The following is a 24910-nucleotide window of genomic DNA, read 5'->3' as shown; positions in this document are numbered from 1 at the left end:
CGCCACTGTGGTAAACTCTAACTTACCATTCAAATTAATTCTAATTGTTGTACAAAATGTCTTTATTTTCAACCTTCCTTTTTCGATTTGATCAAAATGAGTTAATCGTAACCTACAAAAATATAGTGCATATCAACTTATCAATTATCATACATATTTTAATTGGGTACCATGGCAAAATAATAATAATAATAATAATTAACTAGGCTATTACCCTAGGTACCACTCCAGGACCAAGTCTTCTAGCGACTTTTAACCTTTAGTAACTACTAACTACAATTAAAATCAGAGGACATGCTACATACTTCATGGTTTGCAAACACTTAATTAAAATTTCAAGTTTTTAAATATATGTAAAACGAGAGGGAGCAGATCTTTTGATACAAATTAAAAAATTGCATTTATATTCATTTTAAATCAATAATTATTAATTTAGGTAACTCAAAAATACTAAACAGAAAAATCCATAAAGTTACTTACTTCAACTTTCCTCCCGGTTTTTAGTTTTGTTTTGGACTTGGTTTACGTTTTAGACTCAATTTTAGTTTTTCTTTGCTATTCTAGAAAATTCCATAACAAAAGAGAACACGCGAGTAATCTGGCCAATATGCGCTAGAATAAACAGCTTCTACCTTTCGCTAAGAAGTTTTTATACAAACGGTATGGATAATGGACGTGCAAGCTACTCTTTATATGGTCCTTGGCGCTGCGGCCTAAAGAGAGGTGCCAGAAATAAGGACTAGTTCGAAAATTTCACTACGCTCTCCTGGGATGGCCTTGAACTTCAACAAATTAGAAAAAGACCCGCTGTTATTCGACCAGTTTGCCAACTATTTGAAAATACCAAATACTTTTTCCCTATCTTTTCGAATATTCGACTATTTGATAAAGAAATTCGATTATTCGCGAACTTTTCCAAGCGCTATTCGATTCGACGAATCGAATATTCGATTTGGTATTCGATCGAATTATTTGGTCTGACCAAATATTTTGCACACCCCTAATTCCTGAGGAACCAAAAAGCCCCAATCTCGGGCACTTCAAGCTTTATATAGCACCCAGGAAAGGAAGAGCACGATGACAATCGCACCCTTGTCAGCCATCAGCTTGATCTAATTTGAACCTGAATGGTAGACTAAACAATAGGGCTTAAAGGAAAACAATGAGTGAAAACGCCCCAAAAGAAGAATAAGACGCTTTGCCTTGTCCGGTGTTACTCGGGGCGTACATTCTGCGTCCTCTGCTGGCTAGAATTAGGGACTAGGGGGTCCAAATGCTTTGACAAGCGATCGAAGAGAGACTCGCTCAATTAGAAGACCTGAAGGGTATCGATTACGAAAGACGTAGCCCATCTATGCAGAGCGAGAGGGAAGCCCGTTGCAAGTTACGCGAGAGCTATATCACCAACAGCTTCGCCCTTAGTGGATTCCAAATTTAGAACAATACCATCAGCATTAAACCCAACGAGAATTTCTCAAGCACTTTACGACCATAATTTAAAATATTCCATTAAAAATGTTAAATTTATGATGTGATGCGTTAAAATGTTCATTATTGAAATTTCTTTCGTATTAACGGAAAATGGCACTTTTGAAGACAGTTAGAATCTGGCAGGTTTCTATATTTCCAAAATTCACACAGCGTACGAGCCCAATTTCCACAAAACAATTTCACACTTTGTTCCGTTGAGATTAGGCAACGATATGCGTGTAACTTAATAGGTCTATTGAGCACGATAAAATATAGAGTTGACCAAAGCTATACCATGCGAACGACACCAGAGGTCGACGGTGATTTTTCACGGTCCCATTAAGTAAGGAATACTTAATATTCGCCTATACTATAGGTAACTAACGCGTCTAAAGCTTCAACATATTTTGGTCCCTCGCGCGTTATACGGTGTGGGGGAGCAAAATTCAAACTAAACGCGGATACGGTTTCCTTTTCATCATTTCATCTACCGTCGTCACAAGAGTGCGAAAGAAATTCCCAAAACACGCGCATCCATTATATATATAGAAAAAGTAAATGAACGAATCAAAAAATTAAAAGTAGATTTTTCTGTAGCGAGAAAGAATGACGGGTTTCGATGGGGTCCGCACGGAGGCAAAGGCGGCCCATTTTGACTAGATTCTAGAATTAAATGGCTTTACCGCCACAACGAAATTTTTTCTAAAGCGCATACCCATTCTTCCTAATATACGCTTTCCGTGCTATTAGCCTAACTGATAATAATTATATATAAGCAATAAAATGTTGGCCCTCGTTATTCTGACAATTTGATATTAAATTTTAACAGGAAAAAAGTTAATAAATCCCAATTTAATCTTCTTTAACCATCTAAGGGCCTGATGCAGATACCTTGTGCTATTCCTGTTAATTTTAACACTTTCGCAATTGTGCGATTCATATTTAAGGAGCTGTTTATTTGCGATCCCCGCCGCTACGTTTTAACGATTCTTGTTAATCGACCACGCTGTTATTTTGACATATTTTTATAAGATTTTTACGTGAAAAGCTATCGCGTGGTTATTGTTTGCTTGCGTTGTGGCACAATTTAAAGGTGAATGCCACGCTCTTCTGATTATTAATTGTCTTATTTGATTTATTGTATTTCGTATATAGTCTCATCGTTTTGATATTTTTGTGTAAAATATATTTTTTTAATATAGTCACTTAAAATATGATTGTACAGCAATAAAATAGTGAATTAAAATTAGGTTAATTACTTTTATGGTAAAAACCCAAATGATCGAACGCCTGTTGATCGACACTTTTTCAGTTTTTTTCGTTTTTATTTTTATTTTGCCTCATTAGAACTGCAAGCTAAAGAGTTTATTTGAAAACAATTTAAATTTATAGCCCAATTAGCTGTACTATTTGGCTGTACTAGTTACGATGTCAGTGGAATACGGTGTAACCGAGGGGTTGGTCACTCCGCGAACTCGGTGTACACTGTCGTACCTCTGACTGTGCTAATAAGAGTTCGTGAACTCTTCAAAATCCGTACCTTTAACAGTACTAAGTACGCGAACTCCGTGTACAGGTCATCCGGGAGTGACTTACCCCTCGGGTGTAACAAGGTGCGATTCCAGGTGAAATTTTAGTATACTGGTTCTGCTCAAATAATAAGGTAGGACTATGATTTTGGGCTAAATATTGCTAATAAAATTAAAAAAATCTTGGTTCGCCGGAACTTTGATAAAAAATATTTAAATATTTTAATAAAATATTGTACAATTAAGTTTTTTAGCGTCGCGTGTCATACTATAATCTGAACTAGCTAAAATGTCTATTTTATATAATATGTTCTTCTACCTAAGGCTCTGGAATTTCCAAGTAGAAATTTTACAAAATGGTACAAGCGTGTACAAATTGATAAACGTTATTTGGTAATACAACAAATTGGCTCCATAAACGGTCCAGGAACGCCAAATAGCCTCGAATACTCCAATACGTCTTTCATACGACTCCTAGTCTACCCCAGGAATGGTTTCTTCTAGGTAGAAACTGTTTAAATCGGTGCAAACGCTGTTTGACAAGATTTTGACGTAAATATTTTTCGAAAGGCGTTAATATATTATTTATCTTTTTAATTTGGGCTCAAAAGCGTTCTAAATTAATATCCTGGGCTCTTTGCAAAGCACCTTATGAAAAATAATCCGCTTTTGCTTTAGCGTGCTTTATGGTAAGCGACTGCTCAAGAGCACTCGTAAAATAAACAGGATGCATTTCTGTTATTTTTGCGATCGAGATGTCTCTGCACACCGATTTTGTAGGAAGTTGGCGATTTTTCTGTTAATTTAGCGATTCTGAGAAAGTCTGCACTGGGCCCTTAATACATTATTTTGCGCCAATCCATTTTATATTCTATTTTTCGAGTGAGTGTGTTCATTAGCCTCAAAGTTTAGGCCCGGTAGTTTTAGGTTGCAATGGATCCAGTCCAAGTGTCTATATAATTTTCAAACCTAATAAAAAACGTTGCTTCTAATGTATGTTTATAAAAAATATTTAAGGCAACTCTAAATCATCTTTCCAAGAAAAAGAAATGATCTGCAGTATTATCAAACCCATTTATGCAAGACAAATTATGAATTTGTTAGCGCTCGTCTTTAAATTGGTCAAAATCTATAGCGACAACCAGAGCGTGGTAAAGAAGTGTGACTTAGAGAATAAAGCTACTCAGAGAAGCGGGAAATACAAAAGTTGAGGACAAAAAATAAAAGAGCGAAAAATGTCGTAGAAATTGACTTATTCGGAAGACTTTTTACTAGATTTAAGCGAAAACGAAAAGCTGAAGGTTAATTAATACGACGGATTTTTTAATGCATCAAAAAAATAACTCTGCTGAGAATTTTGACCATAACGGAGCAATTTAACCCTCACCGAAGACAATGTCTCTACCGTGGTTTTATTAAAACTATCTGCCCTCAATTAACCCTACAACCCAAAAGAGAAACAAAGTATATTGACTTTCCAATGACCAAAATTGTAAAGGCTAATAAATAACGTGTATCTGTTTTATTCATTAGCTTCATTAGTACACGATGTCTATCCCGCCAATCAAAAAATTTTCGCGGGTACAAACATGTTTTTACACCCTGCCCCAGCTAAGAATGTCTATCTTTACAAATTTGTTAATTGTTCGAGAAGGAAAAAGAAGCTCACTGCGTATTATTACAAGAACCGTTATCTTTTTTATCTCCCAATCTTTCTTAAGCAAAAATTTCCATATTTATTTAATTTTTCTTTTGTTCACACTCTCCCCAACAATTTATTCATAAGAGCGCGTTCAACATGTATGCTAAATTAAGCCTTAGAAAATACCGCTACTTCGACTAGGTTTCTAAGCGCTAAAAGCTTCTATAAAAAAATAAGAAGGGAACGGATCCCTTATGAATATGAAAATAAAAACACATTAAAGTTGAAACTCGTTCACTCAATACTTTATTAATATTATCCTTTAACTTAAAAAAACAGGCTCTTTTCTAAGGATAATCTTTAAACTTAAGAAAACAAGAGAAATCTAAATATTGTGCAGGCGACACTAAAATTTGTAACTTGAAACGCTTGAACTTTCGAGCTTCTCAAGTAATGCAAATCGTACCCCACCAATATCTACGGGCATATAAACATACATAAGGGGCATCTACGACAAATCCCGTCCAAATGACTTTCCGGGAAAACTGACCTTACACAAACCAGACGCTTCTTTTCAACGCCAAAAGTGTACTCGGATTGCACTATTCTACCCATCAAAACTGATAGAATATATTCCGCATTTCCACGAAAACTAACGTTTATTAGTGAGTAATTTGCCCGTCTAGTATTAAACAAAAGCTAGGAAAAAAGGTAAAGCACAATTTTTGTTTACTTCGAGCTGAGGGAAAATGAAGATTTAGTATTTTGTAAGGGCAGCCTTATTGGCCGATTCAAACATATGCCCGCCCTTACAGTGTGATACCAGAAGGTACTCTTTTAAAACAGATACGGGTTCAACACGAGCATCATCCAACAGCTTCAGATAGTGTTGATATGTCTGGAAATTAGATGTTGAGGGAATGCCGCTTCGAGAGGAAGCTCAAGATGAGATAAATAAGATGTAGGCTCACGTTCGCACCTCAAACAAAACACAAAATATAAGAAGGAATCTCGACGGAGGAGATAAATTTCAAATCAGGGCCAATGACCCTTGAAACGGCACGCAACAACGGGACGGAGCCAATTTCCCGGAATTCCCCGAAGATATTACGAAAGCGTACACGCGCCAATATATTTTCTCATTATGACGTTCGACAACTGTTAGTTTGTGCTCAAGGCGCTAGATATTCTACGTAGCACAAAAGATAAAAGTGTTTTACAGCAAATGTTTTGAGGTATGATAATTCTGCATTTTACAAAGCACTGAATATACAATGCGGGAATTCCTAAAATACGTATGGAAGGATAATTTACCTTATCGTAAATGTAGTAGAAATTCTTCCTTTAACAGAAAACATTCAATTTCAACTAGTGTTGAAAGATTTAAAGTATTTGTAACAATACACCTCACTTGCTAACAGCCTTTTAACAGACTCATTCATCAGTTTGGCGGTATTGTTACTCAACCTATATTTTCCCTGCTCAGCAATTCATTAAACATGGTAAGTATTGTTAACACTAATGGCATACAGCTAACCATTTTATTATAGTGTACAGAGAACATCAACAACAAAACTATTTTCCGGCGTATTCTCACTCGTTATGCCGAAAAAATAGTGCGCTTTAAAACTTCAAATATCTCTTCCAATTACGAGTTATTTACATTGAAAGTTGAACGATTGAAAAATTTATCACGACAAATAATCGATATTATTTAGAACCTCATCAAAATAACTTTTTTAATGCCGGGAAATGAGGATGGGACCCCACACGTGGCTTTTAAATAATTTTATCCGTTTAAGAAACCCTTAAAAGGGGGCAGATACTAGGGGACTTATTTAAAGGCAAGAATGCGAATAAGTCTTCAATAAGTGCGAAAAGAGCAACCGTTAATTCCAATTTAGCTGACACTGAGAGCACCTGCAACGTAGTTCGTGGAAAAGACTGTATGAGATAGTGCAGACCCCATTTGACTGATGCATAGAGACATTTAAACGAATAATAGCCCCAAGAACATTCCTTATACATCCCCTCCCTCTCGTGGATAGCAACACACAGAAAATAAAGAAGTTCGAGTATATTTGGTGTAAGGAACTGGATAAGTCAAAAAATTGGATACACGTGGCATAACTTACTTCTTTAACTATTAGAAATATGGTTTATTCAGAAAAATAAGGGAAAGTAAAAACGTCACCGGCTTGAGCTCTAATGACGTTGGAAGACGTCAGTTTTCGGGAACCAATGATGTATTTTTTAGACCGTTAGACCATGACGTACATTGGAAGTAACGCTTAAATAATTTGATCATTTGTTCCTACTTAATTATAGCACTGAAATTTTGCCCCATCTGAAAAGGCTTTTTTCCCTTCAACTATTAATTAAAATAGAGATAGTGGATTTTAAAAACCGAGGTTGATGTATATCAAATAAATCTTCATTAAAATACGGCCGTCGCGTAATGCTACTTAATTTCCATTTACCCTTTTCGAAAAACCATCATAACATCACATGAAATAGGCCATTGCCAAAGTCAAAACATCTTAAAAAGTTCCAAGGAAAGCTGTTAAGGAATTACCATTTTATAGTATACAGTGCGTGGGAAAAAATAATATCCTCGAGTAAAAAAAGAAGAAACAAAAGCAACGTGTTTGAACTCATTCGCATTCCCGGCGGGAAGGATTTCTCAAAATAACGATTTTCAAAGTGAGGTCCGTTACCTCCTATAAATATTTTTCATAACTTGGATAGCCCCCCGAGAGGTTTGAAGGAGAAAAAGAGAACATAATTTCAAAAGAAATAACAATGAGGAAGTCTTACGCTTATTTTCACTCCGAGTGAAAAATATACCATAATTAAAAATATTTGAAAGTTGCCCTTTGTAGTGTTTTTAAAATTCTGAAGCAAGGTTTTGCTAAAGTTAAGATTAAATATAACCTTTTTAACACGATATTATAAATAACCAGATTACATGGAAACTTGTTGGAATTTTTTAAATATTTATTGAACATAAAAAGGATAAAATCTAAACTTACTGAAATAAGTTAATTATAATTAAATAATAATGAATATCACACTTTTCACCGTGAAAGAAAGGACAGTTGTCTATATTCGCGGCCGGCCAATTGCATCCGCTAGACGTGCCGAAAAGTGTATATAGGGTTCCTTATTCTAATACCATATTTCAAAAATCCCCCCACCATCATAATGCCGTTTTTATATAAAAAAAAATGGGTGGGGACTGGGGGGTAGTAAAAGTCTAGCCCCATCCAGGTTAATATACCCTAGCCCCTTCCTTATTACAACATCGTGCCCCGGGCTTCTACTCCTCTCCTTCTCTTCTCTCTCAACCCATTTCACCATTAACGAAAAATAATGACGCTCCCTTTTGGTATATAAACCCGGTGAAATCGACTCGTGACCTTTTCTGCTTTGTAAAGAGCTTAAAATTGAAATTTCGAGAGAGAGAGAGAGAATAAATATATTTAGTTTTCTATTCCCACCCCTCCCGAAATCCCCAGTTTCCGAAAAGGAAGGCCACCGAAATAACAAACCGAAAATGAAAAACGTTCGTTTCGAAGCGCTTAATGACTATATAAACTATAAACGTTCTAACGAGATTATTAAAAAAAGAGAGCCCGATTTCCACGATCTTTTCTTTAGCGAAATTAATCATTGTTGAGATTATTTTTACAGTACACTCGAACTTGTGGAACCTGTCTTGTCTACTGGAGTTTTGCCCTATTTGTCTTTACTTCTTTCGACTAACAATGTAAGTAAACCAAATCAATTTGGATATCAACGATTAGTTTTTTAAATCTTTCATAATTCGGACTCTATCTTTGACAGACGACTGATATTAACTTTTTAAGCCCTGCCTAACCTTAGTAGGGATAGAAAATAGGGTTGTCACCTATTTATGCTACTGTCACAGTACTGTAAGAAGCAAAGTAAACGTAGTAACGATTTTCCATTGGTTTCGGATTTCATCCTCGGGTTTCCTTTTCGTAAGTCTTCGAAATTCGCGAATCGATTGCTACGCCAGGTTTTTCGAACTTAGTGAATCTTCTGGTGAAATTAAATTTAATTAAGCAAAAATACAATAAATATTCCATATAAAATTTAACCAGAAGACCTTAGTTATTCTAAACTATTTTCCTTATCTGCATTACAAACAGCAATGGAGTTTTTTTAAATTGACACAGTATCGTTTAAAATTTTGTAATTTAAAGTGCTAGTTTCCAGATTTTGCTTGGTTGGATCTGCTATCACAAGAAAGGGCCACTTGCAATTGGTGTGTGGATTCTAAGGCCCTCTAACAACGGTACAGTGGAAATTAAACCAACAGGGAAGGTTTCCACAGATAACCATTAGTGTCCGTCCACTAACTTTTGCTTTAGTACCTTTGCAATTTTTATGGAAAAACTTAAAGAAGTCGAAGGAAAACCCCTACGACAGACAGGGAGAGAACTTGCAAACTCAACGCGGGAAGATTCGTTCACAGTTTAGTTATTATTCATATATTTATCTAAGCTTAAGCAAAACAGTGTGATTGATCGTATTTCTTTGGCCACAGAAAACAAACAAGATGACGCATTGCACAACCAATTAAACTAAAACCAGAAAAAACGCAAGATAAAAAACATCGCTTTTAATCATCCATTTGTCCTACGTTATTTTATAGAAAGGGTTTTCCTCGCTTTGGATTTAACAACAACTGTCTTCCAAAAAATTGTCTCCCTCGATTGCAACAGAGCCATAATTTAATCATAAATACATTAACGCGAAACTTCTTAAAATTTCTCAAAAGACGGATTAACCAAATCGATAAAAATTAAGAATAAAGTTCTATTGAACTGCAATTTATCGTTTTTTGAGAGTTGATGTTGAGAAAAAAATGGGTATATAAAGAAAAATTTAATGAAATCCGAGGTTGGAAATTTTTTCAAGCGTTCGAGTCGCGGTGCAGCGCTTTCGACGTTCCGGCCATCTACTTCAACGAGATCCATCAGGATATGATAAATGGTGTCTTAGAGTTTGTCATTGATGCATACGACCGCAGGGAACTTGGGTTTGCAAGTATTACGTACCCGCAAAGAAAGTACTCCGTCAAAGGCTCACCCGCGCCACCAATAAAAGGTTTCAACGGATTTTTAAATTACTATGTTATTCAATGAAGAGAAATTACTATACGCCAGTTTATTTTTTCACTCTGGGCGAAAAAAGAATGGATGGGGAAAATATGGGGGCGACCCTACTTTCTCTCTTCCAAGACATCTCAGTTTAATACTCGTTTAATAATCCCCTGAAAGTTTAGTCATTATTATTATATATTGGTACAATGAACCTAATTATACTCAATATTTACGCTTTACTTATCTTAAATATATTGCGTAATAAAAGCAAGCTTTCACGTTGTAAAAGGGCTCCAAAATCATATTTAAACAAACAACTGTTGGTGTTAGATCGGTATTCTTAGAATTCTTTATAATTAAGTCAAAGAACCAAACGCCATTTTCCTAAATTATTCTTTCTCAAAATGCTTCACGCCTAATCTCCATTCTGTCAGATTTTATGTTTTTATTAATGGTACTGCGACGTATTTATTTAGACGCAAAATAATAAAGAGGAAGAAAATGGGCTCGTCACGCGCTGCCCAATTAGCTTGCCGCTTCGTCGCTTTACAATTTCGCAAAGACACGATCGGCCCTGAAAAAATAATTCCGGTGTATAATTAGTTGGAAATTGCTTCTTTGGCACGTCTATAAATTTATTCTTATAGCAGGAAGAAGTCTCATTAAAAAGGGTTTCTTCCACCACTTTTTTATTTTAATGACTGATCGTTTGAGGAGAAACGCTTTTCAGAGCGTAATAAAAAGGCAAACAAACTTTCCCCCGGGCAAACTAATGAAAAGCGGGAGCCTTCGTTTTCGCATTCGATAGAAACTGTATCCCACCTTTTGTCTTCACTAATAGGGTTGGGCTTAATTTACATCAATGCTGTTTTTCCAAGCATTAGCACTTTGATAAATATCCGACGTTCATTGTACGGGCCTTCCCCCTCATTTACGAAGAGTATTAAGAGGAAGACTCCATTGATCTTAAAAATATGATTGGAACTAAGCTAGAGACTCAAACGGCGTTCGGTTTTTAACAATGTTTCTCAAAGACAAAATGTAATTAAATTTGGCGTACATATAAGCCTAACCAGCCCTCTGATGATAATGAAGGCTGATTTTCATTTTCAAATTGTCACGTGAATTATTTCACCTTTTCAGAGTATTTTCTAAGATGAAAGTGTAATATTTCGCTAATGATTAAATTCTTACTGGAGACGAAATGTTTAGAGCATACTGAAAATATAATTTTCCTTTCTTTACAAAATTATATAGAAAATTAACGTGGAACTTTTGACATATTTGAAGTAAAAATAACCCTGTTTTTAATAACATAAAAAAATTGAGTTTGCATTGTGTTTCTCTCTCCAAAGGCAAATAAAATAGGCTAATTGATTGTCACCCCTTGATACCTTTGGTTCGTCCCTAGATTAGAGAATCTGAGTTTGTGTAATCTATCCACAATTTTTTCCACTTACAGAATGTATTTTAAAATATTTATTGGTTTCAGTAGAAAACCGTTTAAAATTATTTCAACCAGAAAGCACGAAAAAATAAATAACTCAAAATAAAATTGATATAAAATAGCATTGGTATTAATTACAAGAAATAAAACAGCAACACCGTAGGATCTGATTAAACGATGCTCGGGTGAATATATTTATGCAAACGCTAAAAAAATATTTGTATTACAAAAATAGGAGAAGTGGTGTATATTCTCTCACCTAGAGAGCCGAGTAGAGACGTACAAAGTCTATATCGTTGTTTATTCTCAACACTCGCCCTCGATGAAGACTTTTTCTTGCTGGTGAAGATGAATCTCGGGCGAAGAAGAAAGAAGACCACGGTTGAAAGTGGTTTAGTTAAAATGTCTGCGTAATGTTATTTCTTTGACTGCTGCTTTCGGCTGGCCCACGTAAGTGGATTTGATCCCAACAGACAGACTATCCCGGAAGCTGAGCGTTAAGTCTTTTCGCAACGACCACAATCTGCGTCACCATAGGGATTTATCATTGTAGTACCAACAGCAATGAACAAGAGACTAATGGTTGAGGTTCCTCGCAAGTACCGGATAATGTGATTGACGGCGTTCCAATCAGCTACAGTTGGATTTTCCAGAGCTTGCGATACTTTATGTCGGGCCGTGTGCCCAAGGTTGCAAAGCGAAGGCTGGGGTTTTTACATTTGATCATTTTAAATCTTTCCAGAACCTTTGCAACATAAGCGCTCTGATTCGTAAAGATGATCTTCAAACCAAGGTAAGTAGAGGCTGCCCCAGAGACTTTCACGAACTCATTGGAGAATCGACGGAGAAAGTACTCAATGGCGTCGTCAGTAGTTCAAGAAGGAAGTCCATCGTTGAGGTAAAGAAGAAAAATGAGTTAGATATATGAGCAGTGATCACCACTGCTCCTTTGGAACCATACTCTCATTCGATCCAAAAGCGCGGTGACTGCTTACGACCATATAAGCTTTTCTGGAGGTTCCAAACTCTTCCGCTGATATTGTCAAAGGCGTTTGGTTACTTGTTCTGGTAATTTCCCATGAAGAAATATGGTCTATACATCGAATTGCTTTAGAATTAGTCGATTATGGGCAACATTGCCGAGGAAGATTCTGTGCGTCTTGAAGCGGACCACTGGAGATCAGGATATGTAGCATCGTATGTCTGCTCACCCTGACTAGAAACTTCACCCGAGTCATCGTAGTCAGAGTTGGAAACAAGCTTGCCGTGACTCGAAATGTCATCAGAGGTAGGGGAATACGAGTCGCTGATGTACCGTTCTAGATTGAATCTGTCATATCTGGATCGCAGAACATCTACAAGTTTCAGAACGTAAATACTGCATCCGTCTGCATCTGCTTAGTATCCAACAAGGATACCCTTATTCGTTTTCTTAAAAGCTTCTTCCTCTTTATTTTTGGAAATGTACGTAGCAGTCTGTCTCAAACGCTTTTAGGTGCTTGATAGACAGATAAGTTTTTCCAGTCCATAATTCATTCTTTCCTGCAACGCTTGTCGGCGCAGTACGGTTCAGTCCATACGTCGTCGTATTCACGACTTCTGCCAAAAGATTTTGCGGTAGATCAGGTTTGGAATGGAACATAACTCGAACTGATTCCATGATGGTCCGATTTCCCCTCTCTGCTACATTTTTCTTCTCCGGAGTGTACGCTTTGAGGTTAGATGATTCCGGCCGACCTTGGGCGTAGTAATACGGCAAAACTCCTCATTTACATATTGTGCCCCGTTATCCGTGACCAGCTTTCAGATAGTACACTCATGATTCTTGCAGAATGCCAAAGATATCCTTGAGGTGGTCGACAACGTCAGACTTTTTGGCCAGAATATATGTTATGCGGATGCCGGAGTACTCACCTTTGAAGAGGAGCTGATAACGCTTTTCGCTCTTAGAAGGCGTCGGAGCTGAACCATTTATCCCGGTTTTTCTTTTATTAAAAGAAGGAAGAAATAAGGGCTGATAGAGTCTGAGAAGACCGCGAGCCCGGCGAAGATCTGATTAATCAGGGCGAGATATGTGTAACGGCCACGCCAACGGGGGGATACGTAAGGACAGGGGTGGGGACACCCGTGGCGGAAGTATACCGACCACCCGTTGGGTGATTGGTGGTCATCCTCACATGGCCATACACAAACTCTGCCTCCCAGACGCTTGGGATGACAGGAGTACGCCACTACTCCCAGGGCCGGATTAACGAATAGGCTGAAAAGGCCTGGGCCTAGGGCACCAAGCCTACAAGGGGCACCAAGAGGGTTCGAAAAAAATAAAAGTACAAAACTTTAATCATTTGCTTTTCACAAAATATTTTCCGGAGTTATCTTAGTAAATGCGTCCACCCCTATGAACCAAAAACGTTTGATTGTCACATTCTCTGACGGACTGCCGTCTAGCCCTTGACGTCTGACGACATACTAAATCTGGCAGCAAAATTAATTTTCCTTCCATTTCTCAATTATAAATTGAGGAAGCGCCTTACTCGCTTCGCTCGCTATTGAAAGGGGGGCACCAAAATTAACTGACTACTCCCGGCCCATTTATCCCGGTTTCGTGACTTTATGGATTCGGGTGCCGAAGCTGTGACTAATATTTTTGTTTAAATATAATTTTATTTGGTTACAAGAGTTAAAAACAACAACATCGACATTCCTGTAAAATCTGAATAAACGATGTTATTGTTCGGTCAAATATATTTAAACAACTTAAAAAATATTAAATAGTGAGCAGAGTAGGAGACGTAAAAAGTCTTTATCGTTGTTTTTATCAATAAAAGATCGCAAAAACTTACATTTTTGCCACTTACCGTTTGGTGAAAATTTTACCCAAATCTCCTTAAAAATGATTCTCAATTTTACAACCCTATTGATTTTTTCGAGTCGTTTCAACATAAAATAAATATTAAAATTTGTTTTAAATTTATCCATTAAAAGATTTAAATAATTATTTTATAAAATAAGAGACACGCGTGGATTTTGTTTATAGGCTCAACAAGCTTATATTTAGTGCTTTAACTTAAAATATAGTGGTAAATAGGACTTAAGTCAATTACTTTTAGATTTTCAAACAAAGCGCAATGTATTTAAATTTCAAATAATAATTTTCGTCAACATACATATATTACGGATCAAACTTTTGGTCGAAATATATTTAAGTTATTAAATAGAAAAAAGTAGTTGATTTTTATAGTACTTGAAATATAAAAATTTAATAATTTAAAAATACTTATTTCAGGATTTTTTAAAAGCTACAAATGTACGAGATATATATTATATTTGTTCAATACCAGTAGTAAGTACATTATAATTACTCTGAAGTTATTTAAAATTGACTCAATAACCCTTATGACCACAGTCAATTGAGGTTAAAATTATCCGTGTATTATATATGTATGTGACGAAATATACCTATAAACGTCTACTGAATTTTGTAACGCAATAAACTATAACAAAAATAACAAGTGATGAGAAGAAACTTCATTAAAAAACCAAAATTAAGAAAATATAAAGAATGTATAGCAAATTCCCTTTAAGTTTAGGGACTGGCAATTAAACAGCAAGTTGGCACCAGGTTAACAACTTTTAATCTAATTGTCCTATTTCATTAGCTTGCTCTAGTCTGTCTATGAGTTCCACCTTTATTCGCACTACACCGAATTTAAAATCTACTCCCACGAACTTAATAGAGTTCTACAAAAGCGCAGGCTAAATTGTTGGAGTGAGTAAAGTATTGGATTTTTAATGTTCATACCTACGAGTTTTGTGTATAGCTACTTCAAACTAAAGCGAAATTCCCAAACGGCAGTGTAGATGCTTTAATAGACGGTCCACCATTACAAAGTTACGGATAAACATAGGTTACATTTATTTGAGTGCTAATGAATTTTAATGTGATTTTTATCGTCATTCCTCTAGGGTAGCCGTAAACAGCTAAACTCTAGAGATATATAAACCATTTAAATCAAGAACAGAGTACAGCGTACGTTACGCATTTACACTTAAAATGAGTCCCCATCGGCACGCGCAACTATAAATCGGCCAAAGTTATAATTCTTAAAATGTTGATTTCCCCCTAATTTGGCAAATTTAATTAACTCTCTAGATGCGGCCAGCACGCAATTCCCAGTTTTCAAAAAGCAAGATAACCCGACAGCGCTGACGAAAGCGGACCAACCTCATATCGTCTTTAACGGAACATTTATATTAAGGGAGGGATCGGTAATTTAATCCATGATGAACTTGGAGCGGGTCTTTCGCGAGCTAGCTAGCTTTCTCCCAGTGGCTCTCTGCATGGTAGAGCGAGTTTTCTCAGTAGCTAACACGGCGTCAATAATACGCTCCGTCTTTTATACACTGCGAAAGGCGAAGCCTACCGAATTTAGTGGGCCGTTCCGAGCTCGCTCCCTGTCTCGTGATTAAAACGGCCACTTGCGTGTTTGGGATGGAAGGAATACTTTAGTGATGACAATATACTCTTAAGGGGGAAAGGTTTACGCAATATACACTGCACCAGTGGTAGCGTCGCGTTTACGTAGTCATTCTAGGAAAATACGGCGTTTTATACATATTCTATACGTATAAGGGACACGCGGAGGGTGAGAGAGGAGATCCGGATATTAACGGTTACGAACGCTTCCGGAAGTTGTTTGTGGAAGAGAGAGCGTAATTTCCGCTTCGGGTCTCCGGTGACACGATTTGAAATTAGAGCTGGTGACACCCTTTTTTTCGACATGCTAAATTAACAAGTTGTTGTTTATCGGCGGCATCTTCTCTTTCGAACAGGCAGGGTTTTCCTACACTTTGGGGACTTTATTATAACGCGTGAAAAGGATGTAGCCCCTTTCGCTATCTTCTCTTTAAATAGAGTAATCGCGGCCACGGCATTCTCGTCAGAATGTACGTTTAATGAAAGTAGAAAACTTAAAAAAATACAAAGAACTTACTCCATGTTCTCGGCAATTTGTAGTTTTGAAAGTGAGCGTTCATGGTTCTCGAAGCTCTCGCAAGTTTGTTGAATTTCCATGACCTTTAACTAATAAACCTGAAATTTGACGAATAAACTATTGGAGCCGACTCTGGAAAGCGCTATTGGTTCCATTAGACCAGCGTCACGATGTCCGATATTGTAAAGATTTGCACCTAAAATATTAAACATGCACGTACACGATATTAGAAGATAACCACGTTTAGTCCATTTTCTCGGTACCAACGCTGGTTGGCGATAAAATTTGAAGAATGGTCTCTTACTTTATATGTCCACTATACAACCCCTGTTTACTCAACAATGATACATTCATACTTGCAAACACACACTTCAACCGCTGACAACCAAAGTCTTTGCTTTAAAATCCGAAATTATCTAAAACAATAAAATTCTTATAAGCCTTAATGTAATTCAATTTGTATTGGTCGGTGTTTCAGCATTTTTCAAAACCACGTTTGCAATTTCAGTGTCTTTCAAAACAGCAACTTTCAAATAAGTTTGGTCCTCAAACAGCGAAGCGTTGTCATAAATTAATAAAATTTGAGGATATTTGCGGATCGTTGGCCTTGCGAAACCTAACGGAACCCAACTCAATATAATTTTATTACCTTACCCAAAATTAATAAAGGATTTGGGTTGCCGCTGCTATTTTAGAAACCCAGCTGAAATTATATCAGTTTTGCGAACCCATGATTTTAGAGAACGCTATTCCATCTGCATACCTTTGTTATAAAGACTTGGTTTACTTTTAATGGAAATATATATAAAAAAATCGGTTTCTTTTTCCAATCAACCGTGTTTTATAAATGTTTCTATTAATAGATCAAATATGCTTTTTAAAGCGGAAAAAATGTTTGGTAAGTTCATGAGATATTTACAGATTTTCAATATAATACGATGTAAATATATATTTTTTTAATTTTCAAATGAGCTAACTATTTGAAACACTAGAGGAGAGTTAAAATACTAAAAAGAAAACGTGGTATTGAAATTAAAACTAATTAATTTAGGCGTCGTTGGTATCCTAACAATAAATCGTTCAAACGTTATAGATGCATCCAAAAAAAGCCCATTATCAAATGGCAGAATCATTTGCTATGACAGAAATAACAAATATTGACAATCGTTTTTCAAATTTTGGCAAACAATTTAATTTGTTTTTAGGAAAACCAACAGGTATACGTAGTGGTAACCGTTTGATTTTTTTATTCTCGATAAATCATTCTCCGTATGACAAAGTTTATTCACAGGGACAGTTCAATTTTTTTATCTTAAATGATTGGAAATTTTCGGTTTTTTCGTGGTAAAACGTTCATAGTAACATTATCTCGAATATCGATCGAGGTTTGAGTCCTGAATGCTCGAAAACGACACCGAATTAAAATAATTTTTATTGGTTCATTTGATTAGCGTCATTTTATTTAGAACGTTCGTCTTTCCACGAGGCATTTTTGGCGAGACGCTCACAATGAGAACCTTTCATCATATATGAATGAATAAACATAAAGAGACGACAGCAATCGAGGGTTGTGTGTGTAATTTTCATCGGTCGTCCATATGATTGCAATCGAAATAAGCGGCGTTCTCGTCCGCTTCTTCGATGATGGGCCTCTCTCCGCTCGCCAGCAGGTGAAGAAAAGCCAGATGATCTTCCAAACACACTTAATTGGATGATAACGGGAGGAATTTTTTAAGACATATTTCGCAATCTCGACGCCCTTTTAAACAAACCAAATGAAAAAAGCGAACACGCCGTAGAACCTAAATAAAGCTATCCAATATCATACAACGTAACTAAACTCGTCGTTTAATTCTAAACTACAATAGTTTACGATTAGTAAATGTTAATGCCTATAATGCGCTTACATTTATGGTAATGGTCAAATTAAGTTTCTGCAATAACTAACAATACAAATTGAACTATTTATACATCTCATATTCATAGCGACCTTCGCGACTAATAAAACGCGACTTTACAACTAAATTTCGTACATCTTTGAATTTATATTCGTCTTGTTAGGTGATTCGGGAACGGTACGAATGGAATGTGGTGTGACGGTTTACGGCTAAGAAAATAGTATTTTGAATTCTTCGCGATGTTAATAGCCACAGTTCATGGACTTAATTTCCGACTCTTAACACGAGAAGGGGTTCATCGCGTACATGCCAGTACTTTGTAGTTGGAACCGCGTGGTGGATCTAAATAAATCTAAGAGCGCCCGTCAAATAGGAATTTCGATGAAAAAGAACCGAGAAGTGGGATCGCGCCAGAGAGAAAAGGAAACGCAATGTTCGATGCTGGTACTTACCGATATCGTAAAGATCATTAAGGTCTTGGTCACACTCCGTGTCCGAAAGTTCCATATCGCCCAGTCCTATCTGAGGAGGATAGACGCCATATCTTAGCGCTAAGCCCGATCTCAGTCTGGATGCAGGGTGGACAGAAAAGGACAACAAGAACATGCGGAGAGACCAAAGAAGCACAGATCGGCATTCAGCCCGGGCAAAGCGGAAATCATTAGTTAAAGGGATTTATGTAGGATTATATATTAAAGCTTAGAGAAAGATCCCGATATTTCAATGTATCCCAACTATTAATATTAGATTATTAAGTGGGCTACGTATATATAACTGATATAACTGGAAAAAAATTACTTTAGAGAGGAATATAAATATTTTAATATATTTCTAAAATGAAATCGTTATTGCTATTCCTAACTAAACTTTATCTCTTTTGACTAAAAAATAACTTTCAATCATATGTAACAATGCTTTAAATGCTAGTGTTAGTAACGGTGATTTTAATCATTAATGTAATCTAGAAAAGGAGCAATGATTTTACATTTAAAATACCAAAAATTAGAATAGCTAATTTTTATTTATATTAGAAATAACGAGTTGTTAGAGAAGATGATAGCGATGATAATAACATAATTTTTAGCACACTAGAATAATTTCTAGACACACGTATAGCCAGTATTTTAAAAATCTAACGAAAAGTATCTAGTCCAAAAATTACATTAGCAAAACAAAATGGTTTTCTTTTGGAACGAGGGTTGGATAATCCATTTTCTCCGTCTGAAATTACATCAGGCCTAAAGTGCACGCACTTTAAGAACCTAGTAGATAATTTTCCACATACTAGAAAAACCCACTTAAAGAGGACGTTTACGAGGCACGCCAACGCGTCTAAATGGAAAGCGAATTAACCCAGCACCACCTCGGCGTATACGAAAATTGCCGGCACGGGATGGAGAAAGAGTGTAGGAGAAAAGTGATTGAAAAAATCGCGCGCACTCACCTAGGTTTTTCCGAATAAAGCGGAGCGGACCAGCGCTTGTCAGCTTCCCGGCGAGCATTGTGCGACGCGGCGTGGGAACTCAACGGCCTGTGCTCCCCGTAATTGCAAAGCTTGCCTTCCAGCTCCGCGGCTTCATCCGAAGACAGAGAGAAAAGGCGAAAGAAACGTATGAAAACCAAAGAAAACCGAATCAACGCTTTTCTATAAATATCCCGAACAATTCCATTCGAAATTTTTTTTTTCGAGGGAAGCGAAAAAATGTCTGCATCGGGCAACTCTATTCCGCAAATTTTTAAGGGGTTTTTCAAACTACTCCGGAACAGAATTTAATAAGGGTGGCTCTCTTTTAAGGAGATACGAATGTACGGCGTCGTTTTTATTGTATTCGAGTGCGGTGTTCTATACATACCGAAATTCACTTTGGCTAGGGATACGCCATTATATCGAGAGAGGCTGGTTGGACTTAGTTGGTAATTGGAACAGCTGTCTTGCTGGAGTTTTCCCATTTTCCATACGATGTGACGGAGCAGGGGAAATGGGGGAAGAAAAATCAAAAAAGAAGTTAAGATGTCAAGAACACGTTTTTCAGAAAAAAATAGAGGGTGAACATATACGATGAAGAGGAAAAGACGTCAGCGATTTTTATTTAGGTTATTCAAATATGATCGATAATTAAAGTGGGGATAATTCTGATAGAAAACCCACTGTTATTTGTAATAACACCGGGTTTTTTAAACCATGCCAGGCCCAACCTTCGAGCGTGTATATTTTACGAAAACACTCTTAGCTCAAAGGCTTTGCCAGAGTAGAACACTACTAGTACCGATCAATATACTTTAGCAAAATTTTTTGGTAACTGTAGGGTCACGAAATTGTGTGGATAACGGAAATTTTGACGGTAACGATAAGGGATTTTATACGAATGAAGATAACTGATATATCTCTTTAATCTTTTCATTTTAAGTTAACTTCTGTCTGTTTGACCCGCCACGTAGTCATTCGCTATACGACCAAGCTAAATCTAATTAAGAGGAATTCCCCCGTGGCCCGTTGGGTATATGGAGGGTATGGTTTCGGACAATATTGACTCGGACCAACAAATTGGTACTAACTTCTCTGGAGCTTCCGCCCCGAAGGTGTTGAGGCACGTCATACACGTGTGGGAGTCCTCGGAGACCCGAGTGTCCGAAGGAACGAGGGCTATCGAGGTGACCCTCGGAATGCTCGCGACCCATCGAAGACGGCGGGACCTTGGAAGAAGCGTACGGTGACGGAAAGTAAACCTGCTCCCTTCCTTGCTCGTAGGGCTTCTCGATTTCCCCCAAGACGATGGCTTCTCCTTTAGGTCCTCCAGTTTCGCTCGCTCGAACTCCTGCAAACGGAACGACCAGAAGGAACGGATGAGTTCGCGAATGAGAGCCCAGAAACGTTATCTTTTCCGAGTCACCGGAGATCTAAGACGTGACGCAATTGCCAAGCTATGCGATTTTACTCTACTACCTCGTTCCACTCCCTATTTTACCCCTTGGAGATCTAAAGGCCTATATGGGCACGCTCAGATTGAAGGCTCGTACGTGCGCGCTTTTCCAGTTACGGCGTTTAATTGCGAATAGAGCGTCGTGACTCAACTTTGAAGCGGGTTTTTTTTCAGGACGCTTTTAAAGGTAGAGAAAGAATGTTTGATAACCAAAAATCCCTATTTTTCAAATTGTTTTACAGCCGTTCCCCTAAAGCTTTCGATTCCATCCCTCATAAAAACTTATTAAGAAAATTAAACGACTTGGGAATAAGAGGTGTAGCCGGTAGCTGGCTTGAAAGCTATTTAATCAATAGAGTATGCTATACCAAAGTGAACGGTGTACTATCTGAGCCCAGAAAGCTAAGTAATGGCACCCCACAGGGCTCAGTACTATTTCCTTTACTTTTTAATCTATATCTAAATGATATCACGGACGTTATCAAATCTGGATTAATTCTGTACGCAGACGACACACTATTATTAATGGGGGGGGGATATGCGTCGTTACCATCATGCAAAAAGTAAATCTTGCATTGGACAAACTTAATACATGGCTAAAAAAAATAACCTAACACTAAACTTATCGAAAACAGAATACATAATTTTCAGCAATATAGGTAAAAATACAAACACCTCTATCGATTTAAAAATAGACAATCAAAAACTAAACAAAGTACAAACTTACAAATACCTCGGAATTGTCTTCGACCAAAATCTAAACTGGAATGCCCATGTAATTGAACTATGTAAGACATTGAGAACAATAAGCGGAATAATGTACAAATGTACAACAATAATGACCCACAAGATATTAAAAGAAGTCTACTATACACTATTTAACGCAAAATTAAGTTATGGATATTTTATCTGGGGAAATACAAGTAAAAATAATCTAAAAAGAATAAGTGATCTCCAAAAACGAGCAATACGCGCTTTAAACCTAGCTCATACTAAAGAATTATTCCTTAAAGACAAAATCTTAAATGTTTACAAATTATTATGATTACTTATCCATTTTATTTTTATATAAGGATTTCCATGGTAAACGTAAAATTATACAACCAAAAATTAAACCTATAAATTCTAGAAATCCAAATAAATTTTTTCTTCCAAACTGTAGTACAAATAAAAAATTTACATCTATATACCATAACGGAATATAGCTTTTCAACGATATAAATAATTCAATAGACGTAAACAAAAAATATGATATATTCAAGCGAGACATTAAGAATTTTCTGATCGAAAGATAAATATAATTAACGCCTAACATGAAAATTTATTTTCTCGCATATCTTTCTACCGTCTGGTTCTAGTCTAATTCTAAATGTTGTAATTTTATACACTCTGTTATTATTTTCAATACTTTTTATTTTTTGTTTTTTCTTTTAATTAATATTGTTTATTTTTCTTACGTTTATGCTTAAAATGTTAATATAAATATCGATATAGTAAAATGTTTTAACTAAAAATTTGTAGGGCTCACAAGTCAACCATGACTTAGCCCCAATAAACCTATGTAAAACAAAATTATTAAATAAAATTGTACTGAATTGAATTGAAGTCGTCAGTGTCTGGAACAGAGTGACTCCCTCCCCCCGATGATGACCAAGGCAGCTTCGTAGCTTGTTAGTAAAGCCTACAACACTCTTCGCCTTTATACGTGTAAATCTATCGCGCTTGACTAAACGCGAGCTTCATAATAACTATACCGAATACCTACAGTTTTTGAGGAAAGTACGACGCGAATGAATTAGGGCAACATACACTACGTTTTTGTTCATTGGATACGACGGTAGTTAGAGTTACGAAGCTTTTGGGAATGAAAAAAAAACACAATGACAAGCCTAATTTAACCCTTCTGCTCCTAGTTTTGCGTTGTTGGGAAGTCAAGAAAGGCTTGAAAATATAAAATTTACAGGGAACGGAGGTTCACGAGGCAAAAAAGTGGACATTAGCAACCCTCTCCATTTTGTATCGCAACATTAACCCTAACGTCATTTCATCAAGTACATCAGAAAAATCGTTAAAGAAGGCTAAAACGTCTTGGATTCCTCCCAGCGATAAAAAAGCAGGCCCTCGTTATCGACATTAGTCTGACGCTGACCCATCACTTAGTAGTAACTTGTATACGCCGTAATCAAAATCATTTTGGGAGCCGCGCTAGAAGCAAGAACAAGAGCTTTATCGCGTCAAAGACATCCTAGTTTGAAACCTAACTTTTTTTTATCCTCCAGCCCTCGCGCGCAAGCCCAGACACGAAAAAAAAACTACTAAAGCACTACAAAGACGCACGCGCGTGGCCGTGGAAGATGAGGGTTGAACGTTCGACGGTAATGGATTACCTTCATATATGTTGCTCGATCTGCCGCTCCTTTTCTTGCAGACGAGGAAGAAAACGGCAATCCCGACGGCAACCAAGACTAAAAGAGCCGACGTCACTGGAACAATGATTGAAAGGCTGCGCAGCTTAGAGTTATCCGGAGGGTCACTTCCCGTTTTAGGCTCCACGGTACCTATACGAGAATGCGGAAGAAGGGAAAAAATGGCCCAGCAGATGGTTCAAAAACAAAACGAAAAGAAACTCTTCGTATACTGTCTCCCTTTCGCGGAGAATACGGTTAAGATAGTCAGTAAATCTAGAGAGCGTCTCGTAGGCTTAATGATTGAAAGCTCACGTGACTGTCATCCCTCTTACATGACCACGGAATGGACGACATCAATTAAATCTCGATCAATTTACAGTCTTTTCTTTAGGAAATACAGGAATGACGTAACTTAGTCGTCGCGAATGGAAAGCTATTGGTCTGGATGGCTCATTATCGGCCAATATCGCGGTGAATGTCCGTGGTGTAAATAATTTATACAATCGATTAAAAATGGGGATTGGAAACAAGGAATATAATAGCCCCGAATAACATTTAAAGGAAATAGTAAGAAGGAAGGTTCCACGTACATCCGTCGGTTGATAGCAATCTCATTTTACGACTTCAACCGCGTTAAACTCTTCGGGCCGATTCAAACCCTTTAAACCGAACGTCCATAAAACCTTTACTTCCTAGCCAGTAAAATTTTACGAATATTATACGGCCTCTCTTCCCGGATAGTTTTCGTAACGTAAAACGATAAATTTCTATTCCAAATGCGATATTCGAAAGGAGGCTCGGCCATTGATCTTAATTATATCGGGCTTCCGAGGCCTTTATATTATCCAATATCATTATCAAAACACTTAACTTATAGCGCGGCCTCGGTCCTCGGGGTTCTATATAGCATCTTATCTAGCGGCCGCCACCGTTATTAATGCGCGCCCATTGTATTACGGCCTTGCCCCGAAATCCTCTCTCCTCCGCGACGTCCTTCCCTCCCGTATATATTTTGGGCTCGCCTTTTCAGTAGCGGCGGCAGTCTCGATACTGACTTCGGGAATACGGAAAGGAATTAAAAGAGATGAAGAGGCTTCTGTCACACGGACGGTTGAAGAGCTTTAAGGAGCGATGGACGAAGAGTTTCGAACGGTGAAGGTGGCGTCTCTTTATTAAAGCGCGCTGAACCACTGATTCGTCCGGCTAATATGTTCGAGCTTAATAATTTAGCGGAAAAGGCTAATATTTCGGTTGCTCGCTGAAGATCTCGGTCTTTCACGCGGCGAAAAAAGCGGAAAATAAATTTGGCGTCTCACCTCCTGAGAGGGTCAAAGTGGCCACGGAGTACTCGGCTTGAGCTTCTCCGGCATCATTGAAGGCTGACATTAAGAGGTTGTACCTGAAACGAGGTTATCCCGCAAAAATCATAATCGTTTCGCTAGTATATATAGACGCGAGCGGTTCTTCAT

General features: G+C 37.2%; 1 protein-coding gene across 1 annotated transcript in view; it reads right to left on the bottom strand.

The window, feature by feature from the left end:
• Positions 1–17554: 17554 nt before the first annotated feature.
• Positions 17555–24910, bottom strand: part of LOC149936091 (cell adhesion molecule Dscam1-like) — a 60778-nt gene continuing 53422 nt past the window's right edge. Inside the window, exons 21-27 of the mRNA XM_090181676.1 lie at positions 24758–24840; positions 23421–23591; positions 20669–20928; positions 19966–20047; positions 19557–19686; positions 18565–18680; positions 17555–17916 (exon numbers count right to left, since the gene is read on the bottom strand). Of these exons, the coding sequence (XP_090037802.1) occupies positions 17798–17916; positions 18565–18680; positions 19557–19686; positions 19966–20047; positions 20669–20928; positions 23421–23591; positions 24758–24840 (961 nt within the window). The 3' untranslated portion in view covers positions 17555–17797. The remainder of the gene's footprint in view (positions 17917–18564; positions 18681–19556; positions 19687–19965; positions 20048–20668; positions 20929–23420; positions 23592–24757; positions 24841–24910) is intronic.

This window comes from Leiobunum rupestre, chromosome 7 (genome assembly GCF_980474605.1).
Source record: "Leiobunum rupestre chromosome 7, qqLeiRupe1.1.hap1, whole genome shotgun sequence".
Lineage (NCBI taxonomy): Eukaryota > Metazoa > Arthropoda > Arachnida > Opiliones > Sclerosomatidae > Leiobunum > Leiobunum rupestre.
Note: the sequence above shows the minus strand (reverse complement) of the source record. Positions and strands in the feature narration are given on the sequence as shown.